This window comes from Rana temporaria, chromosome 1 (genome assembly GCF_905171775.1).
Source record: "Rana temporaria chromosome 1, aRanTem1.1, whole genome shotgun sequence".
In the NCBI taxonomy this organism is placed as follows: Eukaryota; Metazoa; Chordata; class Amphibia; order Anura; family Ranidae; genus Rana; species Rana temporaria.
Genome location: NC_053489.1, coordinates 411,143,932 through 411,168,624, shown reverse-complemented (window position 1 = coordinate 411,168,624; position 24,693 = coordinate 411,143,932). Strand labels below are relative to the sequence as shown.

The 24,693-nt window shown below is 42.5% G+C and overlaps 1 protein-coding gene across 5 annotated transcripts in view; it reads left to right on the top strand.

Annotated features, from left to right (window-relative positions):
- The first annotated feature begins 933 nt into the window (after positions 1-933).
- LOC120914049 (putative nuclease HARBI1) overlaps positions 934-24,693 on the top strand; it is a 30,821-nt gene continuing 7,061 nt past the window's right edge. The window contains exons 1-4 of one of the 5 annotated variants that reach the window (XR_005743611.1): positions 1,489-2,028; positions 3,412-4,121; positions 11,484-11,765; positions 12,309-13,224. Coding sequence is in view for 4 of the 5 variants with exons in the window: in XM_040324517.1 (XP_040180451.1) it covers positions 1,946-2,028; positions 3,412-4,121; positions 11,484-11,620 (930 nt within the window). In the remaining variant the exon portion in view is untranslated. The other 4 variants (XM_040324517.1, XM_040324499.1, XM_040324507.1 and 1 more) reach the window with 4 other exon arrangements.

Here is a 24,693-nt window from a genome sequence, read left to right as displayed (position 1 = left end):
AGGCAAGATTGATGAAAGTCGACTTCATCGGATATCCGACAAAAAAATCCATCGGACTAGATTCCATCAGATATCCGATCGTGTTTACGAGGCTTGAAGCGGGAGTTCACCCGAATTTTTTTTTTTTAACCTTAGATTGATGCTCATTTTGTCAAGGGGAATCCGGTAGTTTTTTTTAAATCGAAGCCGTACTTACCGTTTTAGAGAGCGATCTTCTCCGCCGCTTCCGGGTACGGTTTTGGGGACTGGGCGTTCCTATTTGATTGACAGGCTTCCGACGGTCGCATACATCGCGTCACGAGTAGCCGAAAGAAGCCGAACGTCGGTGCGGCTCTATACGGCGCCTGTGCACCGACGTTCAGCTACTTTCGGAAAATCGTGACGCGATAGATGCGACTGACGGAAGCCTGTCAGTCAAATAGGAACGCCCAGTCCCGCAGCCCATACCCGGAAGCGGTGGAGAAGATCGCTCTCTAAAACGGTAAGTACGGCTTCGATTTAAAAAAAACTACCCGATTCCCCTTGACAAAATGAGCATCAATCTAAGGTTAAAAATTGACTTTTCGGGTGAACCTCCACTTTAAGAATAAATAAGCTGCAATAAAATATTTTTTTGTGTTTAATGGTGCTTTAAAGAAATGCAGTCAGCTCTCTCGCATGTTTATGCCACAGCTTTTCTTTTTTTATTGTGCCATTTTTGTATAAGCTTACACCAGCAAGATGTTTTTCATTCCTTGCTTTCGAGGTTACGCGTGTCATTTGTCCGTTTCATTGAATGCAGCTATTTTCATTTACTGGGAGTGAAAAGAATTTGTGAATGAAAATATTATGTCTTCGGACAAAAGAAAGCATTTGCCTTGAAGGCTACATGAGAGAGAGAGAGATGAAAGGTGGTGGGCAGCAGAAAAGCCAGGGTTAAACGCAGAGAAAGCTGCGAGAATGGGTGGGACTTAATGAAGGGAAATGAGATGAGAGGAAGTGAAAGATTTCAATGTTCCTGGAGCAGAGCAGGTGGTAACATAACACTCCGCAGCACACATTTATGTTTATTGATGCAATGACCGTGATCTTGCTAATAGCTAGGGAAGGCGGAGCAGCTTGCAGGCATTACTGTCTGATGAATCTTTTGTCCTCGCAGCGTTACGTGCAAGGCCAGGGTGAAATAACTTCATGCAGGCTTTGTTACAGCTTTGCTAAGTGCTAGAAAGATGTAGAGCTGAGCTTAGAGGAGCAGTTTCTTTGTGTGTGTTGCACTACAATGTGGACAGCATGATGAAGTCATGACATGCCGCAGACATGCAAAGACTGCACGTAAAGGAGGGAGGTGAGAGTATCAAAAATGGCCCAGTAGGTATCTTTATTTTCAGAAGTGCTAATCGTTACCTAACGCTAGCTGCACGTTATGCGACCCATTTGCAGGATCTGAATGATTTGAATTCAATTGTATTATATCTTTTTTATTATTATTATTATTATTATTATTATTATTTTCCTTTTAAAAAGAATAACTGATTATTGCAACGGTGTCGATTTAATTAGGGGGTGATGACGTGAGCTGTGCCTCGATTAAACGATTCAGGTTTATGAACATCAAATGATGTCATTTTTGAATAGGCAAGCTAGAGAAAATTGTAAGTGATTTACTTTTCAATATCAGCTGAATGGGCAGTTTTTGATTGACAGTGTGTGTACCACACTAAAGGACTGTTGCTTGGCATGCATTATCCATTTTCATATGAACATGATTCCCGCTAGCATGCGTAAAAACTCTTTTATATGGTTTGATGATCATCCTTCTCCAAACATCATGCAAAATATTTGTTTACTGTAACTATGAATTGACAGATTAGGGCATACGAGGACAGGTCGGGTGGTCACATTTGCTGCCTTGCACCTAATTATCTTTTAATAAATATACTGCTGAAAATGTGAATAAAATGGATGCATGTCTGATTTTTTAATTTTCAAATACTGTATATTAATTGTGAAACTACTTTTTAAACAGGATTTTTTTTTAGCTAGACTCATGTAAGTTGTTTTTATTTAATTTTAATTTTTTTTGTTTGTTTGTTGTTGTGTTTTTCTTCTCTTTTTTTATTTTTTTTATTTGACAACCCTTTTGCACCAATCTGAAGTATTGCACAACATTGCATTGTTATACACTGCTGGCAGTGGTTTGAGTTTACGCACATTAAACTAGTATTAAACCCAAAAGCAAACATTTTATTATATTTATGGGCAGCACAGTGGTGTAGCGGTTGCACTTTCACCTAGCAGTAAAAAGGGTTGCTGGTTCGAATCCCAACCACGACACCTGCCTGGAGTTTGCATGTTCTTCCTGTGCCTGCGTGGGTTTCCTCCGGATACTCCGGTTTCCTCCTACATTCTAAAGACAATCAGATCCTGTCTAAATTGGCCCTAGTATATGTATGAATGTGAGTTAGAGACCGTTGTGTAAGCTCCTTGAGTGCAGGGACTGATGTACAATGTATATGCAAAGCGCTGCGTAAATTTGATGGCGCTATATAAGTACTTGAAATAAATATTGTAGCTTGCCATTTCTTATATGTGATGGCTGCCCAGTGTTTTAATTTTTAGTTTTTTTTAGGCTTGCTTTCTTCTATTTTCAGCTTGTGATCCAGCCAGTAAAGCTGGCCATAGATACTATAAATCAAGGTTCAGCAGACAAATTTCGATCCATCTATAAATAGGCAGGCTGGTTGTACTGAAGTCAATCCATTGATCAACTTCAATACAACCAGCTTGCCGGGTTTATCGCCCGATCACTGCTGGCAGATATAACACCGAAAGTGATCATAGTATTCTTCCAAAGGGAAATGCTCCCCACTGGCAGAACATTATAGTGCTGCAGGAGGGATTCCCCCATGGAGGAATTGAGCAATATACTTTCCTTCAACCCATTGTTTAAGGAAAGGAAAGGAAATTTTATAAGTATGGTTTGCCTAGGTCTGTTGTTTTTCAAATGAACAAGCTCTCCAGCAGAACGTATCAGTTACAGGGATAATACAGGAGGTGTGTTACTGGCCAGATCACCAGGTAAAGATTAAGGGGGGGGTAGCCTAAGAAAAGAAAACTAATGCAGCCAACACATCAAATGATTAATAAGCTACATTTTTGTTTTTGGGTTTAATACCGCTTTAAGCAGGTACATATAAATAGATATTAGGGTATCTGTATTTTGGGAAAATCTATATTTTAGGAAAAAAACTTTTCACAGCCCCCTGCGTATAACACGCAGGCCCAGTTTACTCTCTATTTTCAGGGTAAAAAAGTGAGGGTTATACGCCAATAAATACAATATATTGTGTTAATGAAGAAGATGTTTTGTCAATGTGAATATACTTGATATCAACTTTATGTTAGATTTACTTTCTCTTATTGATCTTACAGCACAGTTATGGAGTTGCATACCATGTTTCGCATACACGAGAAAGGTGCCCAGCAAGAAATATTGCGGCAAGATTCTAATCCAAACCACAAACATAGAGAACGCGTCTTTAGACCAAGGATATCCCTTTTTGGATTAAATGAGGAAGAAGTTAGATCAAGGTATCGCTTTAGCACTGAAGTTATACTGGAGCTATATGAACAGATCCAGCAAGATATAGAGCCAAACTGTGAACGGAACCATGCTGTTCCAGGCATGGTAAAATTGCTGAGCGCTCTTCATTATTTTTCCTCTGCATCGTTTCAGGGTACGGTATCTGCTCTCTCTGGTATATCCCAACCAAGTTTCAGCAGGCATCTGACTCAAGTCCTAAAGGCCATCAATAAGTTAACTCCACAGTATATTGTTTTCCCATCAGATAAAGCTGCAATACAAACAATAAAAGATGGCTTTTTTAAAATGTCCTCTTTTCCTAATGTCATGGGGGTAATTGACTGTACTCATGTCGCTCTGTCACCCCCAACAGAAGATATTTACAGAAACAGCAAGAATTTTCACTCTTTAAATGTTCAGATGGTATGTGCATCTGATATGAGGATTCTTAACTTGGTAGCCGGGTATCCTGGATCTACACATGATTCCTACATATTAAAACATTCAAGCTTGCATACAATCTTGACTTCTGGCAATCTTCCAGAAGGCTGGATATTGGGTAAGTAGAGAGTAGAAATTTTTATTATGAAAATCTTTTACTAATTAGGCTGCTTAAACAAAAGAATGTCTTTCTTACTTTATTGGTTGTACAATACAGCTATACATCACAAACTATATTTACAGGATCTCTCCATTCATTGATACAAGTGACTTTAACCATATGTATGTGTGTGTGTATGTGTGTGTGTATATATATATATATATATATATATATATATATATATATATATATATATATATATATATGTGTGTATGTGTATATATATATATGTGTGTGTGTGTATGTATGTATATATATATATATATATATATATATATATATATATATATATATATATATATATATATACGTTTTTAAGTATTTTTTTTTTATGACTTGTACTTTACAAACCTGCTTTTTATTATTTTTGTTTTTGTAGCCACTTGAGGAGTGCCTTGTTTTCAATGAGTTGGCTGCCTCAGCCTTGCATTGTGAGAAGAATATGTAAAACACAAACTTTTATGTAGCACCATAAAGCAGGCAGCAGAGTCTGTCTGTATGTAATGTGCCAGATTGGTTGTCTCCATGTGCATATGATTACACATTTTCCATAGAAATAACACTGTAGCTGCTGACTTTTAATAATGACACTTACCTTTGCTAGGCGCCCGCAATGTCGCCCCCCCTTCCCCCCCGAGGCCGATCGCTCGATTCTGGCAGCTCTCTGCGCCTCCATCCTTACTGAGGGAAACACAGTGGAGCCTTTTCGGCTTCACTGCCTGTTTCCTACTGCGCATGCGCGAGTCGCTTTTGTGAATGGGTGGCTGCTTTCTGGGATACACACAAATTCCAGAAGGCAGCGTGCCCCTTTCCCCCAGAAGACAACGCGGGATCGGACGAGGAAGAAGATCTGCTGCGGGTTCGGAAGAGGCAGATTAAGAACTTTCGCATAGCAACCGCCCTTTCTGGTAAGTAAAATAATTTTTTTTTTCATATTTTTTTGCAGGATTTTGGTGTTTTTTTTTTTTGTTTTTTTAGAGTGGAACTCCACTTTAAATTACATGTGAACTCCAAGTCTGCTTTTCTGCATATTTGGCATTATGTATACAGTTTTCCTAAGTAAATCGTTTTTTTTGTTAATCTCCAACAGATTGCCAATGCTAACCCACCATCTTATAATTGACAGCAGTATTGTAAGCCTGCAATGTGCACTTTTTCAGCTAGCTGTCAGGCTGCCCAGCTTTGGGCTGACTATCGGGCCTATCATTCGGCCCAGCGTTGGGCTGACTATCGGGCCTATCATTCGGCCAAAAACAAATTTACATTTGAAGAAAACTGTATTATGCCAAACACACTGAAAGTATATATAAATGTAAATTTAAAACAAAAATGAAAACGTCGGGCACCATCTGTAAGCATTTTGCTCCATCTTTAAATGCTAAGAAGGCTATGTAAATATTGTGAAAATTTCTGCTTGCCAAGACAACATTACAGCAAGTGTGCAGCAGGTTTCTGTAAGGGTACTGCTGCTAATCAATGGGAAAAGGGGGCAAGACTATAGACATTTTTAGTCTGTCAATTCAGGCTGTCTGGAATTGCAGGTCCACAACGCTTTTGCGCAGGATCTTGTTGTCCCATTTGCTGGCTGAGCTGCACATTAGAGATGGGCCAAACAACCCTCTGTTTGGTTTGCACCAGAACTTTCGAATATCGGGAAAATTTGGAGGCAAATTACAAACCCTATTGAAGTCTGTAGGAAAGTGCCCATTTTGAGGGCTTAGATGCAAGTTATTGGGCATTCAAAGGGTATTGCCCTGGGGCACATGTATCAATGAAACAAAAGTTTGTAAAAAAACATAATTTTTAAATGGGCAGTGATTTACTGATGCTTAAAGTGAATTAATAATAAAAATAAATAAATAATCCTTTTATATATAACAAAATGTCTGCCTGTAAAGTGGCACATCTGTACCATGTATAGAACCTGCATCAGAATCAAGTAATGCCTGTGCATCATCAAGGAGCAAGTGGCTGACACTGTGTTCCAATAACCCAGCTGATTGCTCCATGCATGATGCTAAAGCCGCGTACACACGGTCGTTTTTCGGCATGAAAAAAAAAAGACATTTTCAGCATGTCCAAAAAACGAAGTTTTTCCAACTTCATCATTAAAAACGATGTTGCCCACACACCATCGTTTTTGAAAAATGATGAACAAAGCGCGGTGACGTACAACACGTATGACGGCACTCTGAAGGGGAAGTTCTATTCGCCTTTGGGCTGCTTTTAGCTGATTCTGTGTTAGTAAAAGACTATTCGCGCTTTTTTGTCTGTTACAGCGTGATAAATGTGCTTACTCCATTATGAATGGTAGTTTTACCAGAACGAGCACTCCCGTCTCATAACTCGCTTCTGGGCATGCGCGGGTTTAAAACGTTGTTTTAGCCCACACACGATAATTTTTTACAACCCGAAAAACGACATTTTAAAAAACGACATTATAAAAATGCAGCATGTTCGCATTTTTTTTTTTTGTTGTTTTTCAGAAGCCGAAAAACGATGTGAAGCCCACACACGATGATTTTAAATGACGTTTTTAAAAACGTCATTTTTTTCATGCCGAAAAAATGACCGTGTGTACAAGGGCAGGAGTAGCTGTGGACAAGGAAACAGAATAATCCGCTCTGGCAGCTGCAGTGGACTGCCCACTAGTCTCTGCTTGGGTGACATAGGCAGATGAAGATGGTTTAGTAAGCCAATCCACCACCTCCTCTGCATGCTGTGGCTGGATAGCACGGGCAACATCACTAAACAGAGGAAATGGTGCCCTGCCTGAGGACTGATCACGTCCACCATTGCCTGTGGACAAAGATGCTGCTGGCCCCCTGGGAACATCTGCCTTTCCTTGTTGGCCTCTCAGACAGGATGGGGGTGGGCTTATTACAGAAATGTAATAGAGAAGGGGAAATGTGTACTTGGATGCACCCTAATCAACGAAAAGTGGTGTTTGGTGCTCTTTTGTTTGGTATGCACTACAATATACTTCAATAAAACTGCACTGACACACTTCAATATACTGCAGTAAAACTGCACTGATATACTTCAGTAAATGTGTACTAACGCACCCCAATATACTGCAGTAAACGTGCACTAACGCACCCCAATATACTGCAGTAAAGGCGCAATAAAGTACGTCAATATACTGCAGTAAACCTTCCCTGAAACACTAAACTGACACTAAAGTAAAAATGTATGGTTGCACTACACTCACACTGCACTATCAATAAATTCACACTAAACTGACACTAAAATAACAATTTATGGTGGCACTACACTCACGCTGCGCTATCACTCTATCACACTGCACTTGCACTCTACACTCTCACAATAGAATCAGAATAACACATTAACTTGAACAGAGCCCTGTTCTATCTATCTCCAGTCCAATGTCACTCTGCAAATGGCTTCTCTGGGAAGGATCCTTTTTATAGAGGGAGGTGGGTCTATGAGAAATGAGCCATGATTGGGCACAGTCATTATTACTTTCTCCATTCATGGCTCTGACAGTTCGGTGCATTGATTGGACAAATCCTCCATTGACTAATCAGGGCATCCAATGCACTGTGTGGCGGTCAGAGGGCCGAACAAACAGTCGAACACCCCAACAATTCGGATGTTCGTTAAATGCCAATGTTCAGCCCGAATTCATGCCCAGGCCTAGCCGTTGGCACAACCCTACTGCACGTCTGTCCACATTACAAGGAGTCTGATCCTGTTGATGGCATTGACAGCGTGCAGAAGGAAGCAGCTGGAGAAGAGGGCATACTGGCAGAATCTCAGGGTATTTTCTGATATTTTAAAGGCAAATTAAAGTTGGCATTCACCCAAAAAGCAGATGGGGATCTCTGGAATATTTATGGGACTATGTATTCTGTACACAGAATTTTAAAGTGGTGTTCCATCCTAGGGGAAAAAAGAAATTAAAATTCAGCAGCTACAAAAACTGTAGCTGCTGACTTTTAATATAAGGACACTTACCTTTCCAAGGAGCCCACAATGTTGGCACCCCAGCTGATATTTGGATCGGCTCTTGGGTGATGCCGCCGCCATTCATGGAAACCAACAGTGAAGTTCCCTACTGTGCTTGCATGAAGCACACTGCGCTTTCTAACTGGCCCGGTGGCGGAGAAAGGAGGAGGGGGGGCCGAACTTTTGAGGGATGGCGCAGTCTCCCAGAAGTGGGAACGGGTACCTGTCAACTTCCAATGCTAAAGCAACAAGCGTCTAAGCAACATTCCTTCATATTTTGTGTGTGTCAGATTATTAACTATGCAAATAAAAATGGAAAGTTTTTAATTCAGATGCTCCCCAGGCTGTGCATGTCCAAGCTTATGCAACTCACATTTATGTTTTTTGGCTACCCTTTTGCAGTTATACTTCTCTGGGAGTACCCAAGTGCATGGGGTCTGTGAGTACCTGTGTATTGTATTGGTGTCAAGAAGCTAGTTGTTAATTGGACAGAGCATAATTCCCATTAAATTCATGGGTACGATGCCCGGGGGTGTAGAGAAGTGATTCTGTGTACATCTTGCGGCATGTATGCATTCCTTGATCATCTGATCGAGGGCGAATTCTGCTGTGCAAAATGTAAGCAAATTGATTCCCTGGAAACCCAGGTTCTGAACTCAGGGAAGCAACTGTCAACACTGAAAAGAATCTCCATCTGAAAGGAGAGCTGGCAACATACTCAGCAGGGGCCAGCACAGAGGTGGGTGGAGACAAAGTTGTGCAGGCACCAGAGAAGAGTAGATGGGTGACAGTCAGGAAGGGTAGAGGGGAAAGCATCAGGGAGGTCGATCCTGAGCCCCGTTGCGTGACATTGGTGAAACCAGTCAGTGACCAGCATTGCTGGAGCAGAGTGACACCCCCTAGCTGCCAGGGGAAGAACTCTTCCAATGAGAGTGGGGGGGTGAGCCAAAGGAAAGGAAGATTTTGGTGATAGGGGACTCAATTCTCAGAAGGACAGAGAGGGAAATCGGTCACAAGGACCTAAAGCACGGAGCTGTATGTTGTCTACTGGGCGCTCAGGTTTGGCACATCACGGATCTGGCGTACAGAATACTGGGGGGCTGGGACACACTGGCACCAATGACAAAGTCAGAGGAAGATGGAGTGTCCTTAAAAAACGATTTTAGGAAGTTAGAAGCTAAATTGAGGAATAGGACCTCCAAGGTAGTATTTTCAGAAATACTACTGGTCAGGGTTCAAGTCCTGCGGGAACGCGTGGAAACGGAGTTCCTGCACTTTTTTCACAGCAGGAACTCCGTTCCCTTTGCAGGACTAGAGCAGCCGAGCTGCCCGAGCCAATCCTTCACTAAGCGGCGATGCCCAGCTCGAGTCACTATCAGGGGCAGGCGAACGTTAGTAATCCTTTATGTTACTGGCCGCTTCCTGTATATGGATTCATCGGGTAGTGTGTGGGTATTCCGTCACTTCCTCGATGCCGCAATGTCTCCTGGGAGCTTTTGTCATTGTTCCCAGGAGACATTGCGGAGGTCTGCCGCGATTTATCGCGGGATTTAGAAAGAAGCACGTTTGTAACACCCAGAAAACCCAATAAGTAGGTATGCGTCCGAACAAAACTACGCGGCATGTTCAATAATGCCAGGAGTCTGGCGGACGAGATGGGGGAACTAGAGCTGCTACTGTATGAGGAGGAATTAGATTTAGTGGAAATTTCAAAGACCTGGTTCAATAGCTCTCATGATTGCCTGGCAACCATTCAAGGGTAGTCCCTATATTACAGGGACAGGAAGGGTAAAGGGGGAGGGGTATTCCTGTATATCAAAAATGTAGAAAAATTCTAAATTATGCATTTAGGTGGTAAAACATAAATGCAATCTACTCGCTAGGGGGAGAACCTACGGGGGAATCTAGGATGGAAAAGGACCTGGGGGTCCTAGTAGATGACAGGCTCAGCAACCAAGCTGCTGCAAGCAAATTTCCTTAGTATGCTTAGTATGCTAGATGTAATGTTAAAAAAAAAAATTTGGGGTGAACAATAAAAAAATATCCCATACCTGTATTTTCGTTTTGGATGGACTCTTGAGTATGGTACAAACAAATACAATGTTATCTCCAGCTAACATTTATTTAACAAGTTTAAAGGGGTTGTAAAGGAATTTTTTTTTTTTTTCATAATAAGCATCCTTTACCTGCAGACATTCCTCTTTTCACTTCCTCATTGTTCGTTTTTGCTCAGAAGTTGCTCTATTTCTTCTCTGTTCTGTTCACTTCCTGCTTGTCTGATTTTACTGACCACCGTGACGGGAGGGTTTACTGCGGTGGTCAGTGACGTGCTCACCCCCTCCTGGGAACTACATCTGTGCGGCAGGACGCTCTCTACGTGTTAGACTTCAAGGAGGTGTGAATTACTGGGCGTGCCGCAATTCATACTGGGAAATGTAGTTCTTACATGAACGAACAATGCAAACCAGGAAGTGAATGAGAGAACAGAAACTAGAATGCCGGAGGTGATATAGATGAATGAATTTAATAGGTATTTACTCGTTTTTGAACAGAATCATTACACTACTCTGTCTGTCTACCTTGCAGACATTGGCCTGGATTCAGAAAGGACTGTAAGTCAAAATGTGTGCCGTCGTATCTATATGCTTATTCAGGAAACAGATACGCCTGAATTTTGGCAAGATACGACCGACGTAAGTCTCCTACGCCGTCGTATCTTGGGTGCATATTTACACTGGCCGCTAGGGGCGCTTCCGTTGATTTACCCGTCGAATATGTAAATTAGCTAGATACGCCAAACGGCGCATGCGTGCGCATGCTCAGACTCACGTCGAATTTACTCCCTAAGATACGCCGGGTTCATTCATGCGACGTGAACGTAACCTACGCCCAGCCCCATTCACGTACGACTTACGTAAACAATGCTGTTCCCGCGCCCATACCTTAACATGACTTACCCCTGCTTTATGAGGGGTAAACTTACGCCGGACGTACGCCTTATGTAAATGGCGTAGCTTACTGCGACGGGCGCAAGTACGTTCGTGAATCGGCGTATCTAGCTCATTTACATATTCAACTCGTAAATCAACAGGAGCACCCCTAGCGGCCAGCGTAAATATGCACCCAAGATACGACGGCGTAGGAGACTTGCGTCGGTCGTATCTTGCCAAAATGCAGGTGTATCTGCTTTCCTGAATAAGCGTATAGATACGACGGCGCACATTTTGACTTACGACAGCGTATCTGGAGATAAGTTGTCGTAAGTCCTTTCTGAATCCGGGCCTATATATTTCTCTATACTGGTCCTTTGTGTGTATTTATGCAGAACCACTTCTTATATTTTGATTATAGCTTCTACCAAGACTGCTGGATCATATTGGTGTTATAATTTTAGTGGTGCCTTCGGTTTTATTCACTGCTTTTTTGAGATTCCTATTATCATGTCGGCATTCGCTGCTTTGAAACTGTGCTCGTCATATTGCCGTTAACCCAAAGGAGGGGGATGAAGGTGCCACTATTGGGTCCATCATCTTCCAAACTAGGAGGAAGGCAGAGGACCAATTCAAATCTGTACTGTAACCTGAGGCAGTATCCAGGCGATTTTTGTCTACTATACATGGATGCCATAAAAAGGTAAGGAAATATGTATGAATTGTTTTGTACATGGGATGGGTTATTTAATTTACTATTTAAATACTGTATATCTATTTATTTGATAACTAGAAGCTGTGAAGCTAAAATTTAGAATATCCTGATAAAAGAAAATATTTAGGGTGGATTCAAACTTTTTGCCCACAAAGTATAAATGAGCCACTAAGATATGTTAGAAACTGTAGTTCACCAGCACCTGCAAATTTAATGGTTAACTATCACTAGTTTTAGGTGATTCCAGGACAATGATTGCCCCAATTTTGATAGCAGAAGACTCTTATTGGATAGTTAAATATTATTTTCTTTTTGTTAAGACCTATGACCAACTGCTAAAGCTAAATACACTTTCCAAAAGCCAGGTATCTTAATTTCTGTATTGAAAATCCATCTCTGAAGGATAACTATAGAGACTGTGAGATGTATAGCATTTATTCTACATAAACAGTATGTCACTGCAATGCAATCAGTACATGTTTATCTTCATGGTATGACCTACCTCTCTTCCCTTTTTTTTTTTATTCACAGAAAGTGCTAAGTGTTCCTCTCTTCAACTAACCTGCCTAACGAAGAATCTATATGCACCCTCTTGTCAATCTATAAATGGTATAATGTTCAGTTGATAGTTGATGTAACTCATATGCACAAGGATATCCATCTTTTCTGTTCTCCAAGTTACATCAGAGGACTGTTTCTAAGCATCAATGTCAAACAGGGATTTCTTTTAGCTTGCCATTGAAATCTTCCTTGTATTGTAAAAGGAATGGAAAAGATGCTACCCAACACAACCCTTGCCTTGTGATGTATACCCAAAGCAATTTCAATCAATCTTTGACATGTATTTGAAGTTTCTCATCCTGATTGGTATGGACTCTTGCCACTCTTTGAGCCTACTTAGAATCTGGAAGTAGTTATGCTGTAATTAACATCTTGCTCCCACAATTTCATTGTGATGGAGCAGTGTATGTGGGAGTGCCTACAAATAGATGTTTCAGGAAATTAGACAGCACAGAGTGTGAGAGTAAGGACACTGACATTCTGTGCTTGGGCATTTTTTTTTGTATTCTAGGTGTCTTGGGCTAGTTAACATTTGTTGGAGAGCAATCTAATTTTAACTGCCTTTGGCCACCGACTAATTTTGTTGTCTTTTGTTGGGTAATTATACATGTAAATCCTACACAACCTAAATTTACCTGTGCATGATGGTATTGCCAGATCCTAGATTGTCAAGATGGGAAGAGATTTCAAACGATTAAAGATACTGTGGAAGCCTAGCATTTTTCCTAGTCAAAGCAGCAAAATGCATGAAAAAGTTGCCAACACAAAGAGAATCCCTCGTAGAATGTAATCCTTACAGAAGATGGGAAACCTTTGTAATTTTGAATGTGTGGCCCTAAAAATCATAGTAAAAGAGATCATTTGCAATCATCTGGTGGACTGTTTTTTTTTTTGGGGGGGGGGGGCACAAACACCTACTACAGCCCTAAAAGCAACCTTTTAAAAGAATTAGATTCAAACATTTTCTTATTTTCTAGAAGTTCTAGTTAAAATTGAAATGCACTCTGTTGGTTGTGCTTTGATACTTTTCTGTATTTAACTGGGGGAAAAAAGATCTTGATATAACCCTTCTCTACCTGCAGGTCTCTGGGATTGATTTTTATGTAACCATGCATTTTGAATGCTAAATGATATACTGCAACATCTACATCTAAACACAACGCAAATGAAACAAACCTGTTTAAGATGGTAATGCCAAGTCCCAGATGGGAGGAGATAAGCTATTCTGGATACTGTGAAGTGCTCCCAGCTACCTGTCAACCAATTACGTATTTACTAGGATAAAAAATGTACATGGCAGATATTTATTTTACGAGATGTATTTCTCTCCTTTGTGAGAAAATGTAAAAATCTGACTATTGCTATACCTCCTATAAATTAGTCCTATCACAGTAGCTGTAATAGGGCTCCCAGTGACTTCAACATCTGTAACCACAGTGTATTACCTAGCTTGACCTGCCAGAGGATATGATATGACCTGACATGACATGAGAGACCATTATTTATTTTATAAATTCATCTCCGATGTAACATTCAGAAGAGGAAAACACTTCAAGCAGCTCAACTTGACCAAGAGGACCAAGAGGATTTTTAATAGATGTATCCAGTATGTAATGTTCTGTTTATAGTTATTTTGTTGTTATTTAATTTTATTATATTTGTTAAAAGAATTGACATTTCTGTCTATTGAATATTAAACACATACATGTATAAGAAGCTTTTAATTACTTTGAAGCATAACATGGGCCGTGATAAGTTATGCTTGTGTATTGTGCAAAAATCTTATTTTTGTAGGGTCAGGTAAGATGAGTAAACATCCTTTGGTCTGTTTCTGTCTAAGGCCCCGTACACACCATAGAATCTATCCGCAGATAAATCCCATCGAATGGGTTTCAGCGGATAGATTCTATGGTGTGTACACTCCGGCGGATATTTATCCGCGGATATTTCCGAATTCCAGCAGATAAATATTTGTCGACATGCACAGAATATCTATCCGCTGGAATCGGATCCCACGGATGGATCCGCTCGTCTGTACAGACTCACCGGATCCATCCGTCCAAAGGGATTCCCCGCATGTGTCGCAATGATTTGACGCATGCGTGGAATTCCTTATATGACAGCGTCGCGCCCGTCGCCGCGTCATAATCGCGGCGACGGCGCGACACGTCATCGCCAGAGGATTTCGGCGCGGATTTCAATGCGATGGTGTGTACACGCCATCGCATAGAAATCTGCTGAAATCCTCGAGAGGATTTATCCGCGGATACGGTGCGCTGGACCGTATCCGCGGATAAATCCTCTCGTGTGTATGGGGCCTTATTCTATCAAAAATGAATTCAAACTGATTTTTGTAAATCCAAGGTCGTGATGTGGATTGGACAGGAGTCCTTGACCCACAGCTTTCCCACCAATAAAGACTGTCAGGAAAAGGAATGATTCCATGGCGAAGGGAATAAATATTTATGTATATATACTGTATATTTAACTTTTCCAGATCAATTTCATAACTCGTCATTTTTTTCAATCCTTATTTTTTTATTAGCCCCAATTTTAGTTTACAAAACTTAGAACAAAAACAACTAAATACATATTAAAAAAACTAAAATAAATAAAATAAAACAAACAAAAAAACAGTATACAAACCAAGAAGCCAACACACATACATCACCTATCTTTCTCTTAATTACATCACTATTATTCATGTAACTAACTAGTCCCTTTCCCCCCTTCTTCTCTCCCCCCTTTTTATCTACCTTATCCTATATCCACCTACGGGGGGGGGGGGACCTGCAATAAGACCAACGGTCATATATATATCTATAGCTACGCCTATCTATACAATCCATTTATATCCTAAAATTATCCCTCTACTCTTTCTTTTCTCTTTTTTTCCCCTTTCTTCTCCCTCTCCCTTTCTTTTTCCCACCTCTCTCTTCCCTCTCCCTTTATCTCTTGCCCTACCTTTTATTTATTTTCCCTTATTCCACCCTCCTTCACTTATCCTTCCCCACATTTTCTATAATTTGAAAAAGAACCATCCACCCCTGGAGTTCCATCTGTTGCTATTATGAAAGGAGTCATATCGGGGATGCCCAGCCACAAATCTCATATTTTTGAAACTTTTTTATTGACACCCTATTTTGACAAACCTGCCATTCTTCTAATGCAGTGTCATTAACCTGTAAGCGTCATTCCTTGTATGTTGGCACATTCGAGGTAATCCATTTTTGTGCGATTGCCTTACGTGTAATAAACAACATGTTGTTAATTGCTATCCTAATTGTTGGTATGTATGGTTTTTTTTCTAGGCACCCCAGCAAACTTATTTTAGGATCCCTTTGTACCTGTATTTGGTTATTACTGGTTAATAGTAGCAATTATTTTTTGCCAGTACTTAAATAATTTGGGACATTTCCATAACATATGTATTAGGTCAGCTGAGGTTCTCCTACATCGGGGACAGTCAGATGTATCTCATCTACCCCAGTAATACAATTTAACTGGGGTCCTATACACCCTATGAATTATGTATACTTGTGTTAAAGTTTGCTGGGGTGAATCTGATACTGATTGTACTTGTTCCAAAATATTTTGCCATTGTTCATCTGTTAGATCTCCTAGGTCCTTTTCCCATCCATGTCTAGCTTGATAGGTAGCCTTTCCCTGGAATTAGCCAATTAAATAGCCATATATTTTAGAGATGATGCCCTTTTTCAATTGTATCTTTGCGATTGAGTCTATTAATAACATATTTTGAACTTTTAAATTCTTTCCTTTAAATTGGATCTGTAAAGCATGTCCTAATTGTAAATATTGAAAAAAGGTGTTGGGAGGAAGGAAATATTATTTTTGTAATTCTTGATATGTTTTTGGAACCCCATCAGAGTATAATTGGTCAATATATTGAATCCCTGATCCTTTCCATACCTTCTAGTTTATTTATCTCCTTACACTTTACATTCTGCCATAGAGGGGTATAAACTGAAATGTCTATATATGGCATTTTTTATTTAATTTCCTGCCATACTCTGTTCATCAACACTAAGGTGGGTCTTTGTATAGCGTTTCCAATGGAAATGGATTACAACTAAGCTTACAGACCACTTTTACCTACAGGTAAGCCTAGATTAAGGCCCCATACACACGAGAGAATTTATCCGCGAATACGGTCCAGCGGACCGTTTCCGCGGATAAATCCTCTCGAGGATTTCGGCGGATTTTCATGCGATGGAGTGTACACACCATCGCATTGAAATCCGCGCTGAAATCCTCTGGCGATGACGTGTCGCGCCGTCGCCGCGATTATGACGCGGCGACGGGCGCGACGCTGTCATATAAGGAATTCCACGCATGCGTCAAATCATTACGACGCGTGCGGGGAATCCCTTTGGACGGATGGATCCGGTGAGTCTGTACAGACGAGCGGATCCATCCGTGGGATCCGATTCCAGCGGATAGATATTCTGTGCATGTCGACAAATATTTATCTGCTGGAATTCGGAAATATCCGCGGATAAATATCCGCCGGAGTGTACACACCATAGAATCTATCCGCTGAAACCCATTCGATGGGATTTATCTGCGGATAGATTCTATGGTGTGTACGGGGCCTAAGGCTTACCTGTAGTTACAAATAATATCTCCAAAACGAACAGGTAATCTATTTTTTTAAACCATTTAAGAGTAAGAATTATGTAGAATATTATGTATATGTGTATATATTCATGCATTTATTTTTAGCGTGGCTCCTTTTTATTTTTAATTATTTTAGAACAGAACATTTTAATCAATTTTGTACGTCCCACCAGTGATAAAGGTAATTTAGTCCATATTCTGCTCTTTGCCTTAAACGTATCTAAACGTGGCATCAAATTTTGATTCAAATATCCCTCAATTTTAACCACTTCAGCCCCGGAAGAATTTACCCCCTTCCTGACCAGAGCACTTTTTGCGATTCGTCTCTTTAACTGACAATTATGTGGTTGTGCAACGTTGCACCCAAACAAAATTGATGTCCTTTTTTCCCACAAATAGAGCTTTCTTTTGGTGGTATTTGATCACCTTTGCGATTTTCTTTTTTTGCGCTATAAACAAAATAGCGACAATTTTGATAAAAAAAACAATATTATTTGCTTTAATAAATATCCCCAAAAAATACATATAACATTTTTTTTCCTCCGTTTAGGCCGATATGTATTCTACATATGAATTCCACTTTTGATATGGTTGTTTCAGATAGATAATCTAAGATCCTTAGTTGTCTGCAGTTACGCTGTATGTTAAGATTTACGTTATACTTTAATTCAAAAGTTTATTAGCAAACTATTTTCTATTTGTAATTGGATGTCCCATTCATCATTACTTTAATTACGAGTTTAACATCTGGTGTCTGTAACCAAAGTAATGGTTTTTCACACTTTTGCATTTGCCAAAGTAGATTACGGCTCAAAAATTAACATTTAAGCTCTGCTGCATGTTAGTAAATGGTGATGTTTAAACTTCAGAATTGGTGTTGTGGAATATATTGGCCAAAAGCTCCTAAACCTCCTGCATTAAGCGGTTTGGGCATGCTATACCTTTAATGCCATGATAGAGATATTTTGTGGACATCAAGTCAATGAACTGAGCTTTACTTTGAAATCTTATTTAGGCAAAAGTGTGATCAAGTCTGAAAGTTGTTGGTAATTAAAGCAAACATCCTGACTAATTAAATTCAAAATGAATACAGTTCAAAGTATTCAAGGCCCCCCCCCCCCAAAAAAAACAGCCACTTTTGGCGCCATCATCCCCATGCACTGCTGTTTCTTATTGCTTCTCCATAAATGCCAACCTTGAATTTGCCAGCTTTTTTTTCCCCTCCGGGAATACAGCCCAAAGATGATGCTACCAATAGATGAAGTTAAATAATCCCACACATGTTGTGCATAGGAGCCTATAGCAAGTGTTGCTCTAGAAGCAGAATTCTGACATGAATATGTGAGTATGCCAGGAAAGTGATTTGGTACATCACTCTGGGATTTAATAATCTTTTATGTGGCATCTAATAGATGCCCTTTACAAGAATACCACCCGCATGCAACTTCTAACAAAAAAAATCATATACTGTATGCTACTCTGATAGCAGTGATCCTTCTCTGAAGTCTCCTGGCTGTAGGAAAGTTGTGTGAACTGGTGTTGTGGCCCTGCAATGAAAAAGGTAACCAATATTTAAAGTAGAACTAAAGGCAAAATGTTTGTTTTTATTTTGGAAAAAGTTAGGGAGGCTTATTATCCCTGTCAGGTTTTTTTTTTCTGTGTCCCATTGGAGTGAGTGAGTGAATAACTTGTATAGCGCTACAAATGCGAACTAAATCGACCCATCCTTATCCTTCAGAAAAGGTGGGTCTTAAGTTTTTTTTCTGAAGGCCCGATGATTTTCTTCCGATCGGATGTTAGTTGGTAGCGTGTTCCACAGTCGGGGGGCTTGGACTGCGAATCTTTGTTCTCCTTTGGACTTATAGCGGGACTTGGGGATTTGAAGTAGATTTTGGTTGGTTGATCGAAGAACGCGATTGGGGTTGTGGTATTTTATTTTCTAGCATAAATATTGGGGGGGGCGATTCCTTGTGTACATTTGTGAGTGAGGCAGAGGGCCTTTATTGTGACCCGATCCTTTACGGCTAACCAATGAAGGGTCCTCAGTGATGGGGTGATTGATTTCCAGGGTTTTTTCCCCATTATCAGTCTGGCTGCCGTGTTCTGAAACGACTTGTAGCCGAGAAATCTGGTATTTGGGAGTCCGAGGTAGAGGGAGTTTGCATAGTCGAGCCTGGAGTTGATAATTGTTCCAACTACTACTGCTGTATCCTTTTGCGGGATGAAGGGGATGAGTCTTCGTAGCAGGCAGAGAAGATGGTGAGATCCGCTGACTACTGATCCTATTTGTGCGTCCATAGTCATGTCCGAGTCAAAGGTGACTCCTAAACTTTTGACTTTGGTGCTTGGTGCTTGGGATGATGGTTTGTCCCAGAATGGGGGGTGGCGTCCACGTCGTCCTAGAGTTTGTCTTTCGGTTTGCGTGAAGCAGAAGCAGTTCTGTTTTGGATCCCGTTAAGTTTAAGGTGGCTCTCTGTCATCCAATTGTCAATGTGAGGCATTGTTCCTGTCCGTGATATTGGTCTTTTTTGTTGCTGATGCGAAAGTAAAGTTGAGTGTGGTCAGCGTAGGAATGGTAGGACCTGTTTACTGATGATTTTGAGGAGAGGGCGGAGGTATATGTTGAAGAGTACGAGCGACAGGGGTGAACCTTGAGGGACTCCGCATGAAGTGGTACGTGCTTCAGAGGTGAAGGCTCCAAATTTCACTGTCTGGAATCAAATTCTCCAGGAACGATGCGAACCAGGGTAGATCCGAGTCTGCGAATCCGGCTACTTCCGTGAGGCGAGTTAGCAACATTTTGTGGTCTACTGTGTCAAAAGCAGAACTAAGGTCCAGCAGCACCAGTAGACATGATTCTCCGTCGTCTGATGCTTCGAGGGTGTCATCCCATATTCCCATATGGATATATCTCTCTTTACTTCTTGTCCCTTCGCCAAACAGAAAGTGAGAGGAAATCCCTCCAAAGTGAGGGAAACCCTGGTTGTCACAAGGGTCACCAGAACTAGTGTCCCTATTGGAACATTTCCCCTCTATTCCTGTTGTGGGGACAGCCCAAATTTTGGGATTTACTTTTACTTTCACTTTTGATGATAATGGTAAACCTGGCAAATTGTGAAGTTCCCTAATGGGTGTACAGACAGCAATAAAACCTGACAGGTGTTCTAATCCTTCTACACACTATCCAAAACTACAAAAGATATTTTGCCTTTTGTTATACTTTGAAAATCATAGCTTTTGTGCAGCCTCAGTTGAAATAGATATGTTAGGCGGAAGGTTAGATTGGGCTGTAAGCCAGAACAGTCAGGGGCATTTGTACTTAAAGCAGATTTCCACCTAAAAGTGGAACTTCCGCTGATCTGCATCCTCCCCCCCTCCGATGCCACATTTGGCACCTTTCAGGGGGGAAGGGGTACCTGTTTTTGACAGGTACCCTTTCCCAATTTCAGAGACAGCGCTGCTGCACTGTCCCCCTCATCCTTCCCCAACTGCCGGGCCAATTAGAAAGCGCAGCACACTCCGCACATGAGCAGTAGGAAACCGGCTGTGAAGGCAAAAGGCTTCACTGCCAGTTTTCCTTGGGACAAATGGCGGTGGCAGCACCTGACAGCCGATCCAAAAATTGGCTGGGGTGCCGACATCACAGGCTCCCTGGAAAGGTTAGTGTCCATATATTAAAGAGGAAGTAAACTCCCCTATTTTGTTTTTACCAATAGGTAAGCCTATAATAAGGCTTACCTATAGGTAATGTAAAAATCTTCTAAACTTGCGCCGTTTAGGATATATTTACTGTATACGCCAGCTATTACGTCATTGGCACATGTGCTCTGAAGAAACGGCCGCCCGTGACACTTCTTCAGGGCCCATACTGTGACCAGCGGCTCCCATGCGCGGGAGTGACATCATCGCAGCTCTGGCCAATCATAGCGCTGGAGCCCACAAACCTGGAAGAAACACCAGGAAAGATGTCAGCTCCATCAGCGTTGTGCGGGCACCACTGCAAGGCTTTGTTCTAAGGTAAGTATTTCATAATGAGCTAGTATGCAATGCATTCTAGCCCCATATGCCTTTGTCTTACAGGTTTTTTTGTTCTACTTTGGGTTTACACCCTCTTTAAAAGTCAGCAGCTACAGTATTTGATTTTTCCCAGGTGGAACACTGCTTTAAAAGAAAAAGTATTAGTTTAATTACAAAAGATGTCTACCCTGTTTTTTTGTGTTTTTTTTAGGAAAAATAAAACAGAGCTAAAGAATTCAGAGAAAGCATGTGCTAATCTTTTTCTCTTTCTGGCCAATATCCCATTCAAATATTAAAGACATTGGGCCAAATCCTCAGCCAGGCGGCGTAACTTAACTTTCAGCAGTTAAGTTACACTGACTTAAAGTTTTTACCTAAGTGCCTGATCCACAAAGCACTTACGTAAAAATTTCAAGCCGTGTAAGTTAAGTGCCGCCGTCGTAAGGCGTTCCTCCTCTCCGGGGGGCGTTTACAATTTAAATGAGGCGCGCTCCCGCGCCGGCCGTACTGCGCATGCGTGTGACGTCATTTTCCCGACGTGCATCGCGCGAACGTAATTGACGCCGGGCGGCTTTGTGGATTGCGACGGGACACTAAAGTTGCGACGGGTGAAAAAAAGACGCGCCGGGAAAACAAATAATTTAAAAAAAAAATGACAGCGTCGCTCAGCATGCATTCCTGAGAGGGAGAACTCCATGCCAATTTTCAACGAAAAAACCGGCATGGGTTCCCCCCCCCAGGAGCATACCAGGCCCTTAGGTCTGTTATGGGTTGTAAGGAGACCCCCCTCCGCCGAAATATCGACGTAGGGGGTCCCCCTACAATCCATACCAGACCCGTATCCAAAGCACGCTACCCGGCCGGTCAGGAATGGGAGTGGGGACGAGCGAGCGTCCCCCCCCCTCCTGAGCCGTGCCAGGCCGCATGCCCTCAACATGGGGGGGTTGGGTGCTCTGGGGCAGGGGGGCGCACTGCGGGCCCCCCCACCCCAGAGCACCCTGTCCCCATGTTGATGAGGACAGGACCTCTTCCCGACAACCCTTGCCGTTGGTTGTCGGGGTATGCGGGCGGGGGCTTATCGGAATCTGGGAGTCCCCTTTAATAAGGGGGCCCCCAGATACCGGCCCCCCACCCTAAGTGAATGGATATGGGGTACATCGTACCCCTATCCATTCACCTGTAGGCAAAAAGTTAAAGTTAATAAACACACAACACAAGGGTTTTTAAAATAATTTATTATTCTGCTCCGGATGCCCCCCCTGTCTTCGTTATTAGCTCAATTACCAGGGGGGGCTTCTTCTTCCACTCTCCGGGGGTCTTCTCCGCTCTCCGGGGGGGGATTCTTCTTCCGCTCTCCGGGGGGGGCTTCTCCGGACTCCGGGGGGCTTCTTCCATCTTCTCCCCTCTTCCGCTGTTGACTCGGCGAACCCCGGTTCTTCTGCAGCTCTCCGGTGCCTTCTTCTTCAGCGCTGGCTGCCTGCTATGTTTGTGTGTTAGCTCGATTTCCCATCATGCTCCGGTAGGTACCCACGTGGTGGGTGCACGTGGGTAGGCACCCACCACGTGGGTACCTGCCGGAGCATGATGGGACGGTGATGCCTATATAAATGTGATGCAAGGCGCGCTTCCATCATTACAGCGACAACAGGCGACGAGTCAACATCGGAAGAGGGGAGAAGAACAGAAGAGAAGATGACGTCACAGAAGACCGCGCCGGCTGCCTGTTTGAAATCGAGCTAACACACAAACATAGCAGGCAGCCAGCGCTGAAGAAGAAGGCACCGGAGAGCTGCAGAAGAACCGGGGTTCGCCGAATCAACAGCGGAAGAGGGGAGAAGATGGAAGAAGCCCCCCGGAGTCCGGAGAAGCCCCCCCCCGGAGAGCGGAAGAAGAATCCCCCCCCGGAGAGCGGAGAAGACCCCCGGAGAGTGGAAGAAGAAGCCCCCCCTGGTAATTGAGCTAATAACGAAGACAGGGGGGGCATCCGGAGCAGAATAATAAATTATTTTAAAAACCCTTGTGTTGTGTGTTTATTAACTTTTACTTTTTGCCTACAGGTGAATGGATAGGGGTACGATGTACCCCATATCCATTCACTTAGGGTGGGGGGCCGGTATCTGGGGGCCCCCTTATTAAAGGGGACTCCCAGATTCCGATAAGCCCCCGCCCGCATACCCCGACAACCAACGGCAAGGGTTGTCGGGAAGAGGTCCTGTCCTCATCAACATGGGGACAGGGTGCTCTGGGGTGGGGGGGCCCGCAGTGCGCCCCCCTGCCCCAGAGCACCCAACCCCCCCATGTTGAGGGCATGCGGCCTGGCACGGCTCAGGAGGGGGGGGGACGCTCGCTCGTCCCCACTCCCATTCCTGACCGGCCGGGTAGCGTGCTTTGGATACGGGTCTGGTATGGATTGTAGGGGGACCCCCTACGTCGATTTTTCGGCGGAGGGGGGGTCTCCTTACAACCCATAACAGACCTAAGGGCCTGGTATGCTCCTGGGGGGGAACCCATGCCGGTTTGGAATTTACAAATTGCCGTGGAGTTCTCCCTCGGGAATGCATACCAAATGCCGTCGCTTGAATGGGCCTTTACAAGGTGTGACTAACTTTACACTTTGTAAAAGCAGCCCTAGTTTTACACCAGGCAAACTAACACTTACGGCGAAAAAAACTAGGCACAAAAGCTTTGAGGATCGCCCTAAGTGCTAATTTGCATACTAGAAGAGGCATTTCGACTCGAAATGCCCCCAGTGGCGGATGCGGTACTGCATCCTAAGATCCGGCAGTGTAAGTCCCTTACAGATGTCGGATCTTCTGCCTAACTTAGGAAAACTGCTTCTGAGGATCAGTTCCAAAGTTAGAACCAGAGATACGACGGCTTACGCCGGAGTATCTCTTTTGTGGATATGGCCCATTATTTATGCATTTATTAGTTGATTAAATATAATCTGAACACATGCTGCATAGCCATCTCTGATGTGTTTCTCCCTCACAAGCCTAGTGGTGGAGTAATTGTAAAGCTTTGTTTATTTTGTTTTTTAAATAACAAACATGTCATACTTAACCCCACCGTGCAGCTTGTTTTGCACAGTGTGGCCCAGATCTGCGACTTCTGGGGTCCCTCCCCAAATGGACATGAATATATGATATGAGTGTGTAGTCTTATCATTATAATAATAGTCATAGCTGCCGAATGTATGACTCGGCCCCTCCCCCCGACACCCTTGTCATTGGATTTGATTGACAGCAGTGGGAGCCAATGGCTGCGCTGCTATCAATCTATCCAATCAAGAGCCAGGACCCCATGAAGAGAGGGACAGCACGTCACCGCCGAGTGAATTCCATGGCTCAGGTAAGTAAAACGGGGGGCTGGGGGGCAACTGACTGCCAGAAGAGCATTAAGGTGAAAAAACACATGGGTTTACAACCCCTTTAAGTCTGTAAGGGTGAAATGCATCAACAAGGACTGATTTGTGAAAAGAAAATAACATCACTAGTGTGCTGTCTGTTGCTTCATGAACAGATTATGCAATGGAACAGGGATGGGCTCCCACGGTCTGCACATAATGTACCCAGGGAGAAGAGTAGGAATGGTGTTTTTGGATGTTGAGGTTTTCATGGGACATCATTAAATGTAGTTTTAATTTCCACTTATGTAGGTTCCTGAATCCATCTTGTTACCAGCCTTTTAGAATACTGTA